Raw genomic sequence first — 21,065 nt, 5'->3', positions numbered from 1 at the left:
ATTCAGACTAATTTTAATGTAATATATTTGTTTACTGATTGCATTATGTTCAACAGTTCAAAATCCAATAATGTTCACCTCACTGTAATGTGAGACCCTGAAAGGCAAATAGTCACGATTTATAACCTGGAACCGACTATTTTTAAAAAAATTACTTAAAATATTAGTACATAATATTCAACCTTTGGCATGTAGCACTGCATTTTTCGTATGTATCATGTTAACATTTCTTGCTTTTGACCTCTTCTGTTCTTCATGCTGCAGTGATCTTGAGGAGAAGCGAACAGCCAGCCAGCCGTCCCTGTGTGAGAAGAGCAAGCTGTACAGCGAAGACAATCTCGACTTCAATGGCAGCAGCGCCATGACCACAGAGCTCAACATGGATGAGTCTCTGGCCAGCCAGATCAGTCGTCCCAGTGGCGGTCCAGAAGGTTTCCACGGCCTGCCAGAGAACGCCCCGCTGAACCCCACTACCTTCTCTCCCGCCACCAATGGCGTGCCCAACTCAGTCACCATCCTCGATTAACCCCCACACATCCACCGGGGACCATCAGACCAAAATATGTCAACACGTATGTGCCCATATGCTCCTGTTCCCTACTGACTTGCTGATCTGTACTCCGACGACTAATAAACAATCATATTCAGATGTCCCTGGCAGCCATCTGATTGACTAGACTATATTGACCAAAGGAGTGTCCAAAGTAGTGGACAGCGATAGTGATATAAGCCCTACTGACATGAACATGCCCTTTGACCTCCCTTCATTTTCCTGTGCAGTTTACAACTAATGAAAATGACTAACATTCATTTCTCTCGCTCCTCTTTCGTTCTCTCAGCAAACAACAGCGCAGATGCATAAAGACAGAATGTTGTACAGTTAGAAATATCAGGGGGTGTAGGTATGGTCATGTAAAGATGCAGAGTAGTGCATTAAAAGTAAAGGATGATGGTAGAACCCAGTGTAGGGAACAAGACAGCTAATGCTGCTGTAAAAAAAAATCTTGAATCTTAGATATGAATCATGTTTGATGTACTTCCCACATGATTTTGTCTGTCTAATTGCCATTTAATGTCTCCGATTGTACTTGCCAGTGACATTTTTTTCATTTTACGAGCGTGTTTGAATACCAAACATCTTTTTTTTGTTGCTGTTGTTGCTGTTGTGTCATTTTTTGTTACGTAATCATTTTTCATATTGTTTTCTATACTATTTATATAAAAAGCTACGGCACATTTCATAGATTAACATGTTTTCAGCAAAATCAAGTGAAGCCAAGTTTCTTACTATTTGGATGCATTAAGTGGAACTTGCTGTGAAAATGCTGAGTAGCATCTGGTGTATATAGCTGCATCTACACTTATCTATTTAGCCATATTACAGTATTATAGATCCTTATAAGTTCCTGTGCCTGCTGGGTCTGCATAAAGCACCAGATTGATGTCATTACTCTCTCGCCTTCCCACCAGAAGTGTAATGTCATTTTTGAAAACGATGTTGTAATTTTTTTGTGTGTCGAGACCTATGTGTAGTTTCTGTATCGCTGTCTTTGTCTCTTTCTACGCTGTATTAAAACATTGTCTCTAATTAACAACCTTTCATACCTGCTCATCTCATACTAAACAAACTGAGGTGCAGTATTTATGTATATTTCAGATAAGAGGGTGGCGTCTAGTGCGCAAACACTCTCTCACGTTTTATTTTCAAACCTTCCTCAATGCAAGCTGATATTGTTGACAGTTGTAAAGGCTGCCATTTGATATATGACAAAGGTTAAAAAATAGTTGTTTATATCAAACAGAGAATGTATTCCTTTCAGGGTTAGGCAGACACTGTATTTACTTGCTTCTGAAAATAATCTGAGCTAAAAAGGTAAAAGGAGAGTAAAGTCACAGGAAGAGCCGGGACCATTTGTTTTCCCTCTGAATGTAAATACAACCCTTACAGAACCATGTTTGATATGAAAATGTGAAAAATGTGCAGGTTTAAAGCCACTTCACTTAATTTTAAAATGTTGCAAATTGTAGTTTTTTTCCTTCTCTGTACTATTGCTATGAATTCAGACTTTTCTGTTATCGACAAACGATCACAGTGAGATTTGGGTGTAGCAAAAACATACTCCATAGTTGAATAAAGGAGAAAAAAAAAAAAAGGAAAAAAAAATCACATTGTTATGTAGATGTTTTTGCAAACATATCGAAATTTGAAAACGGGAAAAAAAAAGAGTCAATTTAGTGTCACTTAGTGAAAGTAGTTACATTACAATTTAAGCTAGGATTGCGCTCATGCCCTTAATCATCCAGCAATGCAGTGCAGTGAATATCTGTGGAGTTTTTGTCTGATGAAGTTGTGCGGGGCAGAAATGCAGTGAGCCACAGGGAACACTTAAACGCGATACTCTCCCTTCTCAAACAAAAGCTCGCCACTGGCCAAATATCAACTGTAGTCTCCGAGGTAGAATATGAGATGTCTAAAGAGGCTAGTGGCACTGAAGGAGGTTTGTGTAAGCTCCCTGTGGTTGGTTAAACAGACACACTCAGGACAAATAAAGCTTTTAAAAAAAATCTATTTTCATACAGGAGCGACGAATGACGCAAGATATGCCAATATTCTAACTCAACTATCTGCTGCTAAACAACTGTGTGTCAGTGTTTGGGGGCAAATGTTAGCTCTGAATGAGGAATGAGTGTACACACACAGATACTCACTCGACTGCCGCTCACTCTTTGCTTTTCATGTTTTGTAGGGGAAACCTGGGGATGCTGGCCTTTGCTTTCTCACTGTGGTTGTTCTTTCTTTTTTTATATAGCTAAAGAAGAAAAATCGATTGAAAATGAATTGGTTTGTGTAGAGAAGCTTCTCTAGGACTCAAAAACAGACATTTTAAGTGGAAGTAAGACGAAACAGAAGGGGCAAGGGAGGCCAGGGGGTGTGCGCCGCTGCTGGGGATGATATGCCTCTTCACAGAGTGTGGGGTGCAGTATTAGCACAATATGATGATGCCTATATTTGTCATGGGTGGATGACTGGAGCTGTGGGTCTTCTGCCACTTTTGGGGCCAATATTGTAACTGCATTATGAAGCTACTGCTGTAACTGGATATATGACTGAAAAATAAAGTACGTGGAACAATCTGTACCAAAACAGGCTCCCATTTTTTTGTCACTAATCAGAAATAACCGTGTTAATCGGGAGGAAATCTATGTCACTTATGTTATGATTAATGTTCATCCAGTTCACACTGATTCATTGATTAACCAGGTTTATTTAGCCCAATGCCACAGGAGGACAAGCTAATGTCAGGTCACTGGCAGTCAGCGGGAGCTGGTGTTGAATTGATAAAAGTAGTCCTTGGTGGGTTTGTTGGTGTACAGTCTCTTATTCAGGTACTCTTGCCTGGGGCAGAAACAGAAATTTAAACACAGTAAGTAGCTTGTCCCCCTAAATGTTTATAAAATCTGAAATCTCTATTTCCATATTTTATCACCTAAGCCTAAAACACATTTGCTGATTAGTGTCTAATCAGAAAGTGTATGAATATGTGGGCAGTGCTTACTGTGCCAGCTGCTCTCGGGCCAGCTGCATGTTGTAGCGGTCCATCTGAATTCTCCGCTCTCTATTCAGCTCGGCTGCTCTCAGGTCCTCCTTCTCGGCTTCTCTGGACAGCTTCAGCAGCTTCAGGTCCCAAGCTGCTTCACGGATCTTTTCAGCATCTCGCTGTTTCTGAAGGCAGAGAGGAAATAAATCTAAAAACACACTAAACTTGTTCTCCTAAAGGCAATTCTGCTTCATTATGATTTAGGTTCCCAAACTTTCATGCTGATTTTGGGTGACTTTAACATGCCTGTAGATAACACTGAGAAATGCAAAGCTTCAGAGCCAAATAATCTGCTGGAGGTCTTATGGCTTGGTAACTGGATCCACCCAAATGTTTTTTTCTGTGTTAGCACTTTATGTTTATGCTTATTCTTGCCACTATTGCATCTTGAAATCAATGTTGATCATGTTAATCCAGGTCCAGGCACTAATGGAAAGTTTGGGGCCTTATTTTAGTACACTAGAAAGACTAGAAAGATACCATCATCCTGAATAAGGAGAAAACTGATATACACTGGTATATTTTTCTAATATCTCCAGCACACTAAAATAAGACCTTTTATTACTTGTTCAAACCAACTTTCAGTGCCTGGATGCTGGTTTGAGCACCGCTGGCTTGATGGACACTAGTAGTGCTCCTGTTACATTTACTAGCTTCCAATTAGTTTTAGAATTGATTTTTAAAGGTTAGTGCTTTTTTAAGGTGACGCAATGTTTGCGACCTCAATATCTATCTGACAAGCCAGTAAGCTACCCGCAGACCTCATGGATTATTTACAGAGTCTTAAGCAACACTGGTGATGTGGCTTTTATCTTTTCGCTGCTGAAACAACCTTCTGAATCACATCAGGAGTACTCCAACATTTGCAGTGTTTAAAACAACACAAAAAGGAGGGACAAACCTAAGTTGAACACCATTTCCACTGTGGGAGAAGAGCTACAAAAACCTGGGTATTCACATCAATAACAGACTGGACTGGAAATGCAACTCTGAGGCTGTCTGGGTCATTTAATGAATTCAGTAAAACACTATTGTCTGTTACTGCTAGTGCAATCTTCTTTGTAGGTTTGTTTTGGGGTAGCAGCGTCAGAGCCAGTGACGCTGGAAAGCTGAACAAGCTGATTAAAGGCTGAGTCTGTGCTGGGGACTAGCCTGAAGCCCCTAGAGGGAGTTATTAAGAGCAGGATGTTGCACAAACTGCTAAACATACTGGACAACACACGACATCCCCTTCATGACTGTTGTCAGCAGGTGACTCCCTTAACTCTGCTTTAATAATGACTGACATTAGTATTTTAATGTATTTTTTAAAGTTATTTATTTCTTTTTGTTTTATGAACTTTAATTCTACTTATTTTATTGGTTTTAAATGATCATTTATACTCATCTGTCAATAGTTTTAATTATCTTAATATATTTCTCTATTTTATGGACTGAAGGTATCGATCTCATATACATGTATATTTTTACTAGTAATATTGCACTGTTGCTTTTTTGGTTGTTTTTACTTGTGATTACAGACTTTGTAGGTTTCACATTCCCGTCTTATGTTTTTGTTTTTTCAAGTCTAGGATTATTTTCTTTGTGAGTAATCTCCTCAAAGCTGAAATCCTTTTTGAAAACAACCTGTGTAGAAAAGTTGGCACAGATGTCAAAAACTCTTTCCCTTCATCCCAAAATGGTCGCGGCAGATGGCTTGCCCCCCCCCCCCCCCAGCCTGGTTGTGTCTAAGGTTCAACAAGAGTTTTTCTGTCCCACTGTCACCAAGTCGCTCGATTGCTGTTGTTTATTTAACTAATATTTTAGGGTCTTTAACCTACAATATAAAGTGCTTTGATGTGACTGCTGTTGTGCATTGCTGCTGACAGAGCTGAATTAAATAAAAAATAATAAAAAAGAAAACACTAATTTCAAATCCACACATGCAGTACCCAAGCACAAGTACTTGCCCTGCCCAATTCCCCTGCTGGCCACCTCTGTACTCAAGGGATTATGTGGACATGGTATTCTACATAACATATATGGAATACCATGTGCAGCTTTGACTATATTACTGTGGAGTACCGAGTGTAATACCTGTCTCTCAAGGCATTGTTGTTCTCTCTCCTGCTGAATGCTTTTCAGCTGTTCGGGGCTCATTCCTTTCCACCTGTCTGGTAGAACCTGTGGTGGCCTCCCTCCTCCCACCTGTCTCTCTGTTGCCTCTGCACTCTCTGTCATCATGTCAGATGTCATTGTATGCCACATCTCTGCCAGATTTTCCTGTTCCTCTCTCTTGCGTTGCTCCTCCAGTTTCTCTGCTTGCTCTTTAGCCTGTGTGTACAGGACATGGTGAGGCTTTAACACAGATCCAGGGACAGTTAATTGATTATCCCACTGATGACTGATGATTCAGAAGCATTGCAAAACCCAGTCTCTAAAATGTGGTTACTCCTAGCATAGAGCTACCAGTCAGCCATATGGCGAACGTCGTCCTGAGAGAGCCACTCAGTCAGCTGTATTTGCTTGTGCATCATGAGTGGTTATTAGTGAAACCACTAAACACTATGAAAAAGTACAGTGACCTGAAGGATTTACAATGATTCCTCCCAATGGGGGATTCAGCCGAGTGCATTCAGGCAAATGAGGGAAGAGCTAAATGGAGGCTTTTAAAAACAGACAGTAACCATGCATACATCAAAGCCGTTTAACCATCCATGTTGCCTGGTGCCAAATAATATGATTGCCGCCATCCTGCACCAAGTGTGTGTATGCATCATTTGACATTTTCAGCTTGCAATTCCCACATGACAACATCATGTCACAGCTTGCCCCTTCCCACCCCCACCCCTTTTAGATTTTGCCTTGAGCATTCACATTAGTGAGTGGTGTGTGCATATCTGTTTGCCCATCTGTATACTGTACCAGAGCCTGATTGTAGTTCTCGAGCGCGATGCGGCTGGCTCTCTTACACACCTCCTCGAGGGCAGCTTGTTGAGCCCCTCTCATGTCTTGTTGCACCAGCTCTTTGCTCGCAAGCATCTCTGTGACACACATGATTTGGGGATCATCTGATGTGTGTTTTTCCACACCTGCCTTAGCTGTTGTATTTGGCTCTTTAACTGCACACTTCACACTTACAGTAAAGCTCTTAGGGATAAGCATCCATCACTGTCACCTGGTAATAAGGGCTGTGCATGGGAGTGTATGATTGTTTGTGCAGGAAAGCATGAAGCATGTGTGTGATGTACAGAGGTTGTAGAGTAAATGATGTAAACTCATTAGGAATGCTAGTGAATGTGTGTACTTGTGTGTGTCTCTTTTCACCTATGTGCTTGTTTCGCATGTGCCGTTTTTCATTCTCGTCCATCTGTGCTCGCAGATCTCGTTCTGTCTTTCTTATTTGTTCTCTCATCCTCAGCTCCTCTCCGACACCCTCTCCCTGTGCATGAAACAAGGACAGATGACCATAAGAGGTAACAATATTACATATTTAACCATTAGCTGGACCCCCCTCCCGGTCTTTAAAGCTTACAAATCCCCTGCTTTGTCAGAGCTGCCCTACCTTAAAGATTTGCATACTGGCAGGCCCTAGCTCATTCTCTGGAATGGCGATCTTGAATGCCCCCTTCAGGCCAAATTTAAGATCAGCATCACGAGAGTCCTCTGGTCGCTGATGAGTAGCCCAGTAATTGGTGAGTTCAGAATTCAAAACTCTTCGCTTCTCCTCTTCAGCATTGTTCTGCTGCACCAGTGCTTCATCTTGGTATATTCTCAACTTATCTGTAATACATTAAAAATACACCTATGACCAACCAAAGCTAATTAATGGAGAGGGCCTGAAATAATAAGGGACTAGGGGACTTGCATTTATAGCGTCTTGCAGGAATTATGTCTGCAATTAAACTGCTTTAATTCTAACTCATCCATGTCCTTCAGTTTACCCAAAGCTTTGTCCATTTGTTTCTCCATGTTTTGCTGGTGTTTCTTCTCCTGGACTTGTTGGTTTAGTGTATCTAGGTCGAGACCCATCACACGAAGCCGGGTGTTGAAAATGCGGGCCTTGCGTGCTGTTTCTGCAGCCCTACGCCTCTCCACAGCCTTTTCCGTGGACTCGTCTACAGGCAAATCCACTTTGAACATGTTCAAAGTTTCTAGTGACTTCCTAAAGAGACAGCATTACGAGACTTGTTATCGGAGCTGATAATCTTGCTTGAAAATAAATTATTAAAGAAATGATTGTGCCGATTGAAATATAAAATCCTGGTGGGGTTCATCTTCAGAGCGATTTGCTCCTGTCATCACCTGATAACATCAAAAACCAAAGGCAAGGCAGAAGTAGACTAAATCAAATGTCTCTTCCTTAAAAATGGACATAAACCTCTGATCAACTTACCGCTGACGTTATAAATCTGTTCAGTTTCTTTCAATATCAGTGAATGAAAATCTGCTCCTGTTGTGTTTGGAGACCCTTGGTAACCATGGAAACAAGTGGCCACATATCGCTATGCTGGAAACACATAACAAGAGTGACAGGACCAGCTAAGGAAATGTCTTTTTATTTTTAATAATGTGTATATTCTGTAATAAAGTAGCATTAATAGTAGTAAAAAGTGATATCCAAGGTCGATCACAATCAAAACACGACAAACTCCAGACAACTAAATTTTGTCTCGCGAGAAACTGTGAGGTTTCGTGTCTCGCGCGCTTGTGGGTCTTCCTGTTGGATTGTAAAATGGCGCATTGTTGTCGCCGCCGTACCGAGTATATTTGATAAAGATTATATTTTTCATTTTAATTTTTAAAACGCTTGCGCAGATCATAATGTAACTTGTGCATAGAGCAGCAGTAGATTGACCAGAGCGGTTCATTCATTTCGTGCACACTGCGTCTTTGCAACAGCTTACCGGGTAAACATTGGTTGTTAGCATTAGCTAACTGCTAAGCTAATATTCACTGCAGACCAGCTAAACAAATATAACGAGATGGGTTATTTAAAACTGATAGAGATCGAAAATTTCAAGTCGTATAAAGGAAGGCAGATCATCGGACCTTTTCACAAGTTTACTGCAATCATCGGACCCAATGGATCTGGTATGTAATAACAGCTAACATAAACTCGAAGCTAATGCGAAATGCAAACTGCTAGCTGTGCCTAACGGTAAACACAGCTCCACAGCCCCTTTCTCTTTAGATCATAACTCTCAGTCTGTGCATAGCTGAACTGTATGGGGGTTCAGCTGTTGGTAGGGTGATGTATCGTATTGTTTCATATCCATATTTGCCACTAGAGTAGTTATTTAAATTTTATTTCGGTGTATTAATCGTTGTCAGTTTGTAGAATAACGTATTTGCATTTTAATTGAAGTAATTCCTTTAGACTGCTTAAGCACTTATGTCGTATAGACACTTAATATATTTGTAAACATTGGGGTTGGACCTACCTTTACACTAGAGAAAGACGAAGTCTTTCAACGGTCTTTTCTCGTAATACAGTGCAATGCATCATCAAAATTATCTGGCCAACACAACGTGTAAAAACTGCATACTAATAGCCAATAAGATGCATTTTATTGCAGAACTGCTGTTTTGCACCAGACTGTACAAATAAAAGGTGAACTTTCCTATTATATTTACAGGACATGCATATTATCCCCATTCCATAGTGTACAACTAGAATAAATCAAAAATAACATTAAATAAAACAGAGATATAAGAATATGAGATGGGATGTAAAAATGAATATTAGGTAACAAACTATGTTTTACATAAGGGATATTAAAGCCTATATACAGTTGTTGTTTATGTATAGAAGCAAGCAGCAACATGGTCTTAACATGTGTGTTTTAATATAAAAAGGTCCCAAAGTTTACTAAGATTTCAATGTCATCATAATGTTTGTAGGAAAGTCCAACCTTATGGATGCCATCAGCTTCGTGTTGGCAGAGAAGACAAGTAACCTGCGTGTGAAGACTCTGAAGGATCTAATCCATGGAGCGCCTGTAGGGAAGCCAGCTGCCAACAGAGCCTTTGTCAGCATGGTGTACCAGGAAGATAATGGAGAAGAACGTGCCTTCACAAGAGTCATTATTGGTACAAAGCTCCATTACCAACCGTCCTTTAATATATAATTAACTTTCTTTTTGAATAGTTGTCTGTGTGAATTAAAAGACACTGATCTAGTAAAATTTGAATGCTTTTCAGCTGAATAAAAGGATAGTAGTAAAGCTGCATGGATATCAGTTTTCAAAAATTGACTCATCGTCTAAGAAAACATTTTTACATGTGTTTGCAATTTGGTGGGTCAAAAATATTTAAAATCTGTTACATTTATAAATGTATATATATATAATTTGTGTGTGTTGATGATGAGCTAATGCTTGTTTTGTTTTTGGAATATGCACCAGGTTCTTCCTCTGAGTATCGCATCAACAGTAAAGTAGTGGGCCTGCCTGAATACAGTGAAGAACTGGAAAAACTTGGAATTCTGATAAAGGCTAGGAACTTCTTGGTCTTTCAGGTAAGATTTCATTCTTGTAAATGTTGTCAAGATCTTTTCAAGAGCAATTTACGCACAGGCAGTCTTTCATGGTACTCCTGTACTAATCCACTAGGTTATTTTGATTGGAGAGTGCAGTAGTTTTTAGTGTGTGTGTATCATTGGTTTGAACGTGACTTGGTCAGTTACACCAGAGATTAAATTAACACCAGGTAACATTTTATTTGCTATTTCAAATCTCAGTTTTGTCTTTATTTCCCTTTAAGGGAGCCGTTGAGTCTATTGCCATGAAGAACCCCAAAGAGCGTACGGCGCTGTTTGAAGAGATCTCCCGTTCAGGAGAGCTGGCCCAGGAGTATGACCGAAGGAAGAAGGAGATGGTGAAAGCAGAGGAGGACACGCAGTTTAACTATCATCGCAAGAAAAACATCGCTGCAGAGCGCAAAGAGGCTAAGCAAGAGAAAGAAGAGGTTTGCCATTTTTACTGAGTCTGCATATGACACAAAGTGTCATGATCAGTGTCTATGGTTATTTGGCATTTACTGAATTCCTCCATACAGGATCCATTGAGTGGTATAGCCTGTTTCTACTCTAACAAATTTTAGGTAATATATAATTCCAGATAATGCAAATATTTGTCATTCATATGAATGCACCAAATTTCAACAGTAAAAGACAAACTAGGAACTTTTAGCTAAGCTCAACATAAGCTTTCAGCAATGTAACAACTGCACATCCTGCATATAAATCTATCCCACATATATTTATATAAGAGAGAAAGTCTGGTGTTAGGTGAACAACACAAAGATGAAGTAAAGATTGTTACACTGTAATCGGAAACAAATCTGTGTATTTCTTATTTGAAATGACTCAAAAATAGCCTTGAAACAAACTTTTGAATTTTCGTCATTAGTTTTTTGGGTTATCTGATGGAAAAACCTCAATTTCTCATTGGTCATGAAATATGGAATCAGTTACATCTCTAATCATGATTTTCTCGCTTCTCTCTTTTCCTTCATTTTACCAGGCTGAGCGTTACCAGCGTCTTAAGGATGAAGTAGCCAGAGCTAGTGTACAGTTGCAGCTCTTCAAACTGTACCACAATGAGACTGAGATCGAGAGGCTGAACAAAGAGCTTGGGCAGCGGAACAAGGAGATTGATAAGGACCGTAAAAAGATGGACCATGTGGAGGAGGAGCTGAAGGACAAGAAGAAGGAGCTAGGCAGGCTGATGAGGGAGCAACAGACCATTGAGAAAGAAATTAAGTAAGTGGCATTAAATAAAATAAGTTTTGACATTTAAAGCTTAATGCACCATTAGTCATTTGACTTACATTAAACGGTTGACTTGACTACAGGGAGAAGGACTCTGAGTTGAACCAAAAGAGGCCTCAGTACATCAAAGCCAAAGAGAACACCTCACACAAAATCAAGAAGCTTGAGGCAGCAAGAAAATCACTGCAAAATGCCCAGAAGATGTACAAGAAGCGGAAGGCAGACATGGATGAGCTGGATAAAGAGATGAGGGCAGTGGAGCTGGCTAAGCAAGAGTTTGAGGAAAGAATGGAGGAGGAGGCGCAGAGTCAAGGCCAGGATCTCACCTTGGAGGAAAATCAGGTCTGATGTGTGAAAACTACATTTTAGACATTTTATCTTGAAAAAATACCAAATTAGTTACAGGATTTTAGTAAAATGATAATGTTTCATGAAATTGAAAAATGCACACTCTTTGTCTCCCTTCTTCCAGGTGAAGCAGTATCATCGTCTGAAGGAGGAGGCCAGCAAACGTGCTGCCACGCTGGCACAGGAGCTGGAGAAGTTCAATCGTGACCAGAAGGCTGACCAGGACCGCCTTGACTTAGAGGAGAGAAAGAAAGTGGAGACAGAGGTAAAGGAGAGAAAAATGGAAGATGATGGAAAGGTTTTATGAGCCAGAACGAAATTGATTTGATAGAAGTTGTTGTTTCTCTTTAGGCCAAAATTAAACAGAAGATCCGTGAAATCGAGGAAAACCAGAAACGTATTGAAAAACTGGAGGATTATATTGCCACCAGCAGGTATGCTGCTCTTAATTTTGGATTGTTTTGAGCGGAGCTGTGGCAAACTTATTTTATAGGTTTCTCTGGTTTACTGTGTGATTCACATCCTTTTTTTCCCTTCTTTCCCCATCAGGCAATCACTAGATGAGCAGAAGCGTATGGAGGAAGAGCTGACTGAGGAAGTGGAGAGTGCCAAAAGGAGGATCGATGAGATCAATATGGAGCTTAATCAGGTACTCAATGCACAGGAAAGAAAGAAATCAGCACCAACAACAAGTTGAATCTACTCTAATTGAGTTAGTTAATTTTTGCATGTGGTAACTCTGCTCCTAAAGACATCAGCCTTTTTCTATAGCTCATATTTTCCTGAACTGTACAAGACAAAGCATTATTTCTTTTTGTCAATCAGTAGACTTGATTAAATAAATCATTGCTTTGTGGGTCATTAATCCATGTTAGCACCCTAGCTTGGGTAATACTGGATTCTATAAATTCTTACATCCGTTATGGGAAGTGAATACGTCACCTATCGTAGCACCTCTGATGAACCCCCTTATTATTGGACTGTGGTTTAGGTGATGGAGCAGCTTGGAGACGCCAGAATCGACAGGCAGGAGAACAGTCGCCAGCAACGCAAGGCCGAGATCATGGAGAGTATAAAAAGACTCTATCCTGGCTCTGTGGTAAGGCACCTTTGGCACTATACCCATGCCGGGTCTGCTTTTCTTTTCTTTTTGGTGAAAGCATTTAAACATTGAGCATAAGAGCACTAAACAAACAAACGTTTACTGATTGTGTTTTCAGTATGGTCGTCTGATCGACCTGTGTCAGCCCACTCAGAAGAAATATCAAATCGCTGTGACTAAAGTGTTGGGTAAGAACATGGACGCCATCATTGTTGACTCAGAGAAGACTGGCAGAGACTGCATTCAGTACATAAAGGAGCAGAGAGGAGAGCCGGAGACCTTCCTTCCTCTTGATTACCTTGAAGTAAGTATATAAAAGTAATGACTCCAACTGAGAGCTTTGAACAATTCATAATAAAATTATGTCCTTGATGGGTGTAGCCTGTGAGCTAAATTGTCAGTCTTGTAAAACTTGCGGAAGCACAAAGCGTTGTCTGTCCATCCATACATCCATCGACTCAGACGTAGTTCACAAGGTGAACTACTTTACCTACATTATTGGTTTGAATTTGATTAAAATGTTATTTAATTTGAGTGAAATGGTAAAACAGGATCAGCTGTTGTTCTACGGAGACTTTCCAAAGAATCCTCATGGGTCACGTTTTTAGGTTTGTGGGCAATGAGCTGTGAATTGTGATGGGTCCTGAACTAGATAAGCTACTGCGTTGCTGGAGTTCTGATTTTAAATCTCTGCTCTGCTCTGGAGAATAATATCCAGGGTTCTTACGGGTGCTTGAAATCCTTGAAAATAATATTGTCTTTTCAAGGTTTGAAAAGTGCTTGAATTTCAGATGTGGTGCTTAAACGGGCTTGAAACTGTATTTCATTCACTACAAATAACTATCTGACCGAATATTTTTCTTATCAGATAGAGAAATAAAATGAGTCTCGATGTGTAAAATTTCTCTGCCTGGGCTGCACATTACATACACATTAAACAACTTAAAAATTATAAATGGCTTCAAGCTCACATTGACACCTGTGGGGCCCAATCAGCCACTGAGACAACAGACAGATTTAAGTGTTTTAATATATGAATGTTTCATGCTTTAAGGCTGCCTGTTTATTTAAGGGAGATGAACAATACATTATAATTTTACATAATTATACCACAGATGACAGATTAAATAAATAGATTTTAGGTCGATGTTTGTCTTAAAGTCTTATATGTTGAATTGAACTGAGTGTGTCATCTGTTCAAAGCCTCTCCCAGTCAGCGCTGTTCTCCATGCCTGTCTTACTGTACAAGATGTTAGTAGAACAAACACTTTAAAGGTGACTTTAACAATAATACAGACAGCAGTGTAGTCAAACATCTCACAGTAAGTTTTATTGGGAATTAACTTTAACCTGTTAGGCCCTCAGGGGTTTTCTGAGCTGCTTGAAAATGAAATGACCAAAATAAATGGAGCATTTCTCTGCAATTACAAACTGTGCGTAAACAGTCTTGGTATCAAAATAAAGCTAACACTGGTGAGATGTCATCAGAGGTGTAAATATTACTGCAGATGTTACTATGTTAAAAGTTACTGTGACTCAAACATATAAAAATTGCATTTTTTTATTTCCCTCCCTTAGATTTTTTTAAAAAAGTAACACCTTTGAAAATATGCTTCGGTTCACATTTAACTCCAGAAAATCATAAATCAAAATATGGATATTACTGTGACAGTCCTCATGTCTGCACTTATATTTCTGACCTTGTGTTTTAAACAATTAAACTTGATCTTCTCCCCTTTGCCCCAATTTTTCTGGGTGTGGGTGCTTAACTAGTTAAAAACAAACAAACATGTGTCTCCTATTTTTGTGTCACATAGCTAAGAAGCGTCAATCGCTGATGAGAAGACTTATTCATTTGGCCTTGCTGTGTATTATTGTGGTGTTTGGTGCAGTTTTCTTGTTATGTGGGGTTGCTGTTTTTTTCAAGTGGAGATGAATATCTCTAACGAGTTGATTTGTTCACATTTTCACATCTTAGTTTTTAAGAGAAATGTGTTTTTTGAGTTTGTACCGTATTTGCATATAAGGCGAGCATTTCCTTTTTCAGTATTTTTGTGTGGTGCATTTTTCTCTGTTCTTACACAAGGGGAACAAAGGACATTTAAGTCGACCTAAGATGATTTGTTTTAATCTTTACTTGGTCTTACTTAGTTAAACGAGTGAATCATGCATTCTTTTTTTGCCAATCTGGAAAAGCTTGAAAATTGACCTTGAAAGTGCTTAAAAAGTGCTTGAATTTGACCCTGAAAAATAGGCGTGAACCCTGAATATCCCTGTTGGGAGAAATTGAAGGTGGTCAGCTGGATGATTATGTATCCAGATAATATTTTGTTAAAGTTTCTCAGAGTTGGTCCTCACTTGAAATATTTGGCTAACCTAATTTTCCCTGCGGACAATTCCTGCAACATGTTTTAATGTCATAGAAAGAGCAAATTCATGGCAGGATGGGCAACATTGCTTTCTGCAATTTTTAAAGCCAAAATTATACTTCTGTCTCTATGTTTTGTTTTTTTTGTTTTTTTTTTGGGGGGGGGGGGTAAATGTTGTCACGTCTATAAATAATCTTTTTTCACTGACAATTTGAACATTTTTTTCCCCGCAGAGGTTCTTTATATAAAATGCTACTTAACTCTAAAATAATCCCAACCTCAGGTCATTAATGTTCTTTCCTTAGTGCCGTTCACACTGTAAATATTGTCTAGAAAATTTAAAACTTGTCTTTTCAAAGGTGAAACCAACCGATGAGAAACTCAGAGAACTGCGAGGAGCCAAGCTGGTGATTGATGTGATTCGCTATGAACCTCCCCACATCAAAAAAGCTCTGCAGTACGCTTGTGGCAATGCTCTGGTCTGCGAGAATGTTGAGGATGCGCGAAGAATTGCTTTTGGAGGGCCATACAGGCACAAGGTACTTAGCCTAATTTAAAGATGGATGATTGGATGATTCATAGATGTGAGAATGCATAATAACCACTTCTACCTACTAACTTCTTATTCATCGGTGTCCAGACGGTAGCCCTGGACGGTACTCTGTTCCAGAAGTCTGGAGTCATCTCTGGAGGTGCCAGCGACTTGAAAGCTAAGGCCAGACGATGGGATGAGAAGGCAGTGGACAAGCTCAAAGAGAAAAAGGAGAAACTCACTGAAGAGCTCAAGGTGACTTTAAATATATGACCCACATCAGAGAGTTTGTTGGGACGACAGATTTTTAGTAAGAGTCACCATGAAGCACTTTATGCTGACTAACCTCTGACTAAAATAATTGTTGTTATTTTGTACTCCCTTAATTATTAAATGAACTATTCATGAATATCCACTTAATGTTAATGTTTTCCTCTGCAGGAGCAAATGAAGGCCAAGAGGAAGGAGGCAGAGCTCCGTCAGGTGCAGTCTCAGGCCCACGGTCTGCAGATGAGACTCAAGTACTCACAGAGTGATCTGGAGCAGACAAAAACCCGTCACCTCTCCCTCAATATGCAGGTACGGCTCAGTAACAGCTTTCTTTCCTCTTACCGTTAGAAACAGTGACCCTTGCATTAAAATTTTTTCCGTTACTCCGTGATACAGGAGAAGTCTAAGCTAGAGAGTGAATTGGCAAACTTTGGCCCTCGCATCAATGACATCAAGAGGATCATCCAGTCCCGTGAGCGGGAAATCACTGACTTGCGCGACCGCATGAACCTGGTGAGACTGGCACAGAGTGAGCTGCAGTTAGAAGTCCGTTTATGAACATGTAACATTGCACAACATTGTTTCTGTTTCCCAGGTGGAGGATGAGGTGTTTGTGGAATTCTGTAAGGAGATTGGAGTGAGGAATATCAGAGAGTTTGAGGAGGAGAAAGTGAAGAGGCAGAATGAGATTGCAAAGAAGCGGTGAGTTCAGTAATCCAGTCGCTTCTGATGCAGGACAGTTAGCTAATAGTGAATCTGTCTCTGTTTGTTGAAGCATAACTTCATTTTTTTTTGTCTTAGTCTTGAGTTTGAGACTCAAAAGACCCGCCTGGGTATCCAGTTGGACTATGAGAAGAATCAGCTGAAGGAAGACCAGGAGAAGGTCATGATGTGGGAGCAGACTGTGAAGAAGGACGAGGCTGAAATCGAGAGACTTAAAAAGGTGAAAACAAAGTTAGACGATGAAAATGTTTTGCCCTTGATTTTGACATCACTTTTAATCCCTCTTGCGTGCTTTGTAGGAGGAGCACAGACACATGAAAATCATTGATGAGACAATGGCCCAGCTGCAGGACCTGAAGAACCAGCATCTCACCAAGAAATCTGAAGTGAATGATAAAAATCACGAGATGGAGGAGATTCGCAAAAAACTGGGTGGTGCAAACAAGTCAGTGACTGCAGACATATGCACTGTAGTTTTTTTTTTTTTTTAATATCTTCTTAATATGATTTTATGTTTGAGTGAGTTTGTTCTACAAACAACTTTTTATTATTCCAGGGAGTTGACTCAGCTCCAGAAGGAGGTCACTGCCATCGAGACCAAACTGGAGCAGAAGCGCAGTGACCGTCACAACCTGCTGCAAGCCTGCAAAATGCAGGATATCAGGTTGCCTCTTCGTTCTGGAACAATGGATGATATCAGCCAGGGAGAGGTACATTAACAAAACCATCGTTGCTCTAACTGTAATTCCATTAAGACCGAAGCAGAAAACGACAGCCGTCTTTTTGTTTTTACTGTTCAAGGGGAGTTCCCAGACGGATGAGTCCAGCAGCCAAAGGACATCCAGCAGTGTTTTGGCCAAAGAGGCTCTTATAGAAATTGACTACAGCAACCTGTCTGAAGACCTCAAGGTGGGTCCAAATAATATTATAAAAATTTTCTATACACATTAAAATATACCAAGTAGGAAAATGAGCAATTTGCCGCAGAGGTGATCTCTATAGCTGAAGTCAGATTTTGTACTTACATTTTGTAGATGCATGTAAATTAATACATTTATTCTTCGATCTTCCTAAAGGATGCACTGTCAGAGGAAGAGATCAAGGCTGAGACGAACACACTGCAGCAGCGTCTGAATGAGCAGCAGAGCATCCTGCAGAGGATCAGTGCACCCAACATGAAGGCTATGGAGAAGCTTGAGAGTGTCAGGGACAAATTCCAAGAGACCAGTGATGGTGAGATGGCAGTCTCATGTTAGAAGCTGGGGTGAAATGTGGAAGGGGACAGGAAGTTGAAGACCTCTTGTTAAACTTGTATCATATGCTTTTTTTGGTTTCCTTTCTTCTTTCAGAGTTTGAGGCTGCTCGGAAAAGAGCCAAAAAGGCCAAGCAAGCCTTTGAGCAGATCAAGAAGGAAAGATTTGATCGCTTTAATAACTGTTTTGAGTCGGTGTCTACCAATATCGATGAGATCTACAAGGCTCTGTCACGCAACAGTAGTGCCCAGGTATGTTTTTAGAGACTTGCCACATTACATATCATTAACTATGTCTAATGCCATGACAGGAAGCAGTTTTATGTGTGGAATTTGGTACATGGTAAATTTTATATATATCCATTTGTGCATGTGCCCAAGTTGCGTTTACCAATCAGCGTATGTTTCTTCTTTAGGCATTTTTAGGTCCAGAAAACCCAGAGGAGCCATATTTGGATGGTATCAATTATAACTGTGTGGCCCCAGGCAAGAGGTTCAGACCAATGGACAACTTGTCAGGAGGAGAGAAAACTGTTGCTGCCCTGGCTCTGCTCTTCGCTATTCACAGGTGAAACAAGGGAGATGTGCAGAGGAATTTTTAATACACGTATGACTTGACGGAAGTTGACTGTTTACATCTTTCTTGCTTCTCTGTAGCTACAAACCCGCCCCCTTCTTTGTGCTGGATGAGATTGACGCAGCTCTGGACAACACTAATATTGGCAAGGTCTGTTTAGAGAATAAACGTTGATATAATGAGCTGTTTGTTTGTTTTTAAATTAATATTTCTTGTGATTTTAGTGCATTAGCCTTAATGCTTTCTCTTTGTACCTTCAAGGTGGCCAACTACATCAAAGACCAGTCAATGGAGAACTTCCAGGCCATTGTCATTTCTCTGAAGGAGGAATTCTACACCAAGGCAGACTCTCTCATAGGTGTTTATCCAGAGGTGAGTCTTTTTTTTTGTTTTGAATTAGAGACGGATAAAATCCCCAAAGAGCGGATCAGCTTAGATCCGAATTAGTACCACTTGAAGCACCACTTAAAAAGTGCAACTGTGTAGTTTCAGCATTGTTTTACAACAAGAACGCTACCATAACAAAACCACAACAAAAAAGAAGCCATAATAACTGAATAAAAGTCGATAAAGATCAAGCATATGCATTGCTTTGTGATATTAAATTTAGCCCATAAAATAATGCATATTATTATGTGTCATATAAGGTTATGCTATAGATAAGTTTTTATGGTTTGTTAAGAAAATGTCCCCATTTCATGCATCATTTTTCATATAAACTCTACTCTAGCACTCACAATACGCCAGTGTCACGAGACTGACATGTATTGACTGCAACAGATGTCTCCTGCTGAGCATAATGGCTGTTGAATCTATTCGCAAAGCAAAGAAGGAATTTACCCAGGATTCATCAGTATGAACTAATGTCTGCAACAGAAACTCCTAATCAAAGATTCTCTGGATACAGTTATGTATTGACGGTCACAGTTTCTGACTGGGTGGCTCATCTGTATCTCCAGCATGCAGGGTCATTAACCTGTTATCACCCGAGTATCACACGGGCTGCGTTTGTGATTTCGCCTTTTAAAATTATAAAATAATTCTCATCTTTCAGGAACCATTTGAACTTTCTTAAAATAGTGGAGGATTTGCAGTAATGTGAAGAGCACATGGTAAAATCTGTCTGTTTAGACTGCGAATGCTTTGTGTTACCACGATACACCAAATATCCCCGTGAAGCCCGTCTTCTCTTCTTTCTGAAACTGCTCAGAAAAAAACAAACAAACAAAATAAACAGAAAAAGTTCTGCTTCTCTGCAGGATATTCATTGCACATTGTACTTCCTAATATTGTATTGTGACCTGTGACGTGTTTTAAGCTAAGCAAAGTGTTGACCCAACCGGCGAGATGCATTTCTGAGTATTATGCATATAAAGCTTTATGCAAAATACTAAAATATAGCCTTGAGATGGCTGAATTTTCAATAGTCAGGCTGTTTTTAGACGTTAAACTTCTGAACCTGGAGCTGAGACAGCAATAGAATGGAGTTCATTAGATTCATATAACACTTTATATTCTTCATATACAGACATGCAATAACATTCTCATCATAAACCACATGCAGTGTATCTAAGAATTAAAAGATCCTGTTTGATATTTGGCCAATAAAACCTGAGCATCTTGAGCTGTGAAGTCAATGCTGATTCGGAAACAATGAACTAATTTTCTTTTTTTCTTCCATCAACAGCAAGGAGACTGCGTCATAAGCAAAGTGCTAACCTTTGACCTCTCGCAATATCCCGATGCCAACCCAAATCCAAATGAGTAAGACTAGCTCTCCCAGCACTGCTATTTTGTGAAGTTGGATGTTTCCATGGTTACTTTTTCTGGATTGCTCATTGTAACCTTGTAGTCACAGATGATGTATCCATTAGGTCTCACATGTTATTTCCTTTAAAAAAACCAAAAACATTAGAGTAGTGACTTATTGAGCTTCAGTTGTTTTATTTTCTTTATAGACCGTAATGACCAGGATGTATGTACATTTATAAAAACCAGTCCTTTATCAGTTTTCCAATATAATTGTGTGGGGTGCTTTTTAAGAAGCTGTAGAATTTGTATCATGTGGTTAAGTGTCTCGAACATCCCTAAAGCCAATTTTTGTTTTCATAACTTTTATACTGTTCATGGCCGTCTTTCCAGCTGTGTGCTTTAAAGCTCTTGCTTGTTTCCTCTTCTCTGTACTTAACTGCAATTTCATATGTGCGCCTGTGTTTGTTTGTTTTTTAAAGCTTAATGAGGAATCTGTTGTTACAGTATGATGGATACATTCCCACGTGCAAAAGCTAAATAAAACCTGCAGTTAGCAGCAGCAGCTGGCAGAGCTGTTATGAGATCATGGAACTGAGGCTATCACTGCTCTGCTACTTAGAAGGTTTTTTATTCCCTGAGTAATAATCTGAATCAACTTTGGTAGGCAGAAAACTCAGCATGAGTTCATGCTGAAACTGTTTGGCCTGTTTTATCGATTGCTTTGCTTCAATAAATTTTGAATTATTTAAACTCATTTATCTTGTTTACTTCATAATACATTCTTGCAA

General features: G+C 39.7%; 3 protein-coding genes across 7 annotated transcripts in view; 2 read left to right on the top strand and 1 right to left on the bottom strand.

Annotated features, from left to right (window-relative positions):
• Positions 1 to 3,145, top strand: part of l1cama (L1 cell adhesion molecule, paralog a) — a 43,294-nt gene extending 40,149 nt beyond the window's left edge. For all 4 annotated transcript variants that reach the window (XM_085259105.1, XM_085259107.1, XM_085259106.1 and 1 more), the window contains one exon: positions 265 to 3,145. In XM_085259105.1, the coding sequence (XP_085115231.1) occupies positions 265 to 526 (262 nt within the window). In that variant the 3' untranslated portion in view covers positions 527 to 3,145. The remainder of the gene's footprint in view (positions 1 to 264) is intronic.
• Positions 3,146 to 3,248: 103 nt separating this feature from the next.
• On the bottom strand, positions 3,249 to 9,040 carry ribc1 (RIB43A domain with coiled-coils 1). 2 transcript variants are annotated; one of them, XM_085260054.1, is made up of 9 exons: positions 9,023 to 9,040; positions 7,975 to 8,088; positions 7,523 to 7,743; positions 7,144 to 7,361; positions 6,906 to 7,020; positions 6,504 to 6,622; positions 5,676 to 5,912; positions 3,558 to 3,724; positions 3,249 to 3,397 (listed from the first exon to the last, which is right to left on the bottom strand). In XM_085260054.1, the coding sequence occupies exons 3-9, from the start codon at positions 7,719 to 7,721 to the stop codon at positions 3,316 to 3,318; spliced, it is 1,137 nt and encodes a 378-aa protein (XP_085116180.1). In that variant the 5' UTR covers positions 7,722 to 7,743; positions 7,975 to 8,088; positions 9,023 to 9,040; the 3' UTR covers positions 3,249 to 3,315. The 2 variants fall into 2 exon arrangements, with proteins under 2 accessions (XP_085116180.1, XP_085116179.1); XM_085260053.1 differs by lacking the exon at positions 9,023 to 9,040 and having other exon boundaries at positions 7,975 to 8,236.
• Positions 8,275 to 21,027, top strand: LOC146550067 (structural maintenance of chromosomes protein 1A). The gene is made up of 26 exons (XM_085260052.1): positions 8,275 to 8,672; positions 9,483 to 9,671; positions 9,986 to 10,098; positions 10,344 to 10,547; positions 11,105 to 11,343; positions 11,436 to 11,694; positions 11,825 to 11,965; positions 12,052 to 12,134; positions 12,250 to 12,349; positions 12,692 to 12,799; positions 12,921 to 13,106; positions 15,531 to 15,710; positions 15,812 to 15,958; positions 16,145 to 16,282; positions 16,370 to 16,486; positions 16,569 to 16,675; positions 16,775 to 16,916; positions 16,996 to 17,141; positions 17,253 to 17,406; positions 17,498 to 17,605; positions 17,773 to 17,929; positions 18,046 to 18,200; positions 18,365 to 18,516; positions 18,606 to 18,675; positions 18,787 to 18,897; positions 20,213 to 21,027. Exons 1-26 carry the CDS (start codon positions 8,564 to 8,566, stop codon positions 20,291 to 20,293), a joined length of 3,696 nt encoding a protein of 1,231 aa, XP_085116178.1. The 5' UTR covers positions 8,275 to 8,563; the 3' UTR covers positions 20,294 to 21,027.
• The last annotated feature ends 38 nt before the right edge of the window (positions 21,028 to 21,065 follow it).

Source organism: Mchenga conophoros, linkage group LG20 (assembly GCF_057382185.1).
Source record: "Mchenga conophoros isolate Kocher_MC1m ecotype Shallow Benthic linkage group LG20, M_conophoros_male_GT1.1, whole genome shotgun sequence".
NCBI classification, from domain to species: domain Eukaryota; kingdom Metazoa; phylum Chordata; class Actinopteri; order Cichliformes; family Cichlidae; genus Mchenga; species Mchenga conophoros.
This window is presented reverse-complemented; position numbering and strand designations above follow the sequence as displayed.

What these genes read in the sequence shown, in the direction of transcription:
- ribc1 (XM_085260054.1), bottom strand. Translation starts at nt 7,721, where the DNA reads ATGTTCAAAGTGGATTTGCCTGTAGACGAGTCCACGGAAAAGGCTGTG. An exon ending in CATGCGAAACAAGCACATAG is followed by an intron (nt 6,623 to 6,905) that starts GTGAAAAGAGAC and finishes TGTGTGTCACAG; the next exon opens with AGATGCTTGCGAGCAAAGAG. An exon ending in GCCCGAGAGCAGCTGGCACA is followed by an intron (nt 3,398 to 3,557) that starts GTAAGCACTGCC and finishes TTTCTGCCCCAG; the next exon opens with GCAAGAGTACCTGAATAAGA.
- LOC146550067 (XM_085260052.1), top strand. Translation starts at nt 8,564, where the DNA reads ATGGGTTATTTAAAACTGATAGAGATCGAAAATTTCAAGTCGTATAAA. An exon ending in CTTCACAAGAGTCATTATTG is followed by an intron (nt 9,672 to 9,985) that starts GTACAAAGCTCC and finishes AATATGCACCAG; the next exon opens with GTTCTTCCTCTGAGTATCGC. An exon ending in GAGGGCCATACAGGCACAAG is followed by an intron (nt 15,711 to 15,811) that starts GTACTTAGCCTA and finishes ATCGGTGTCCAG; the next exon opens with ACGGTAGCCCTGGACGGTAC.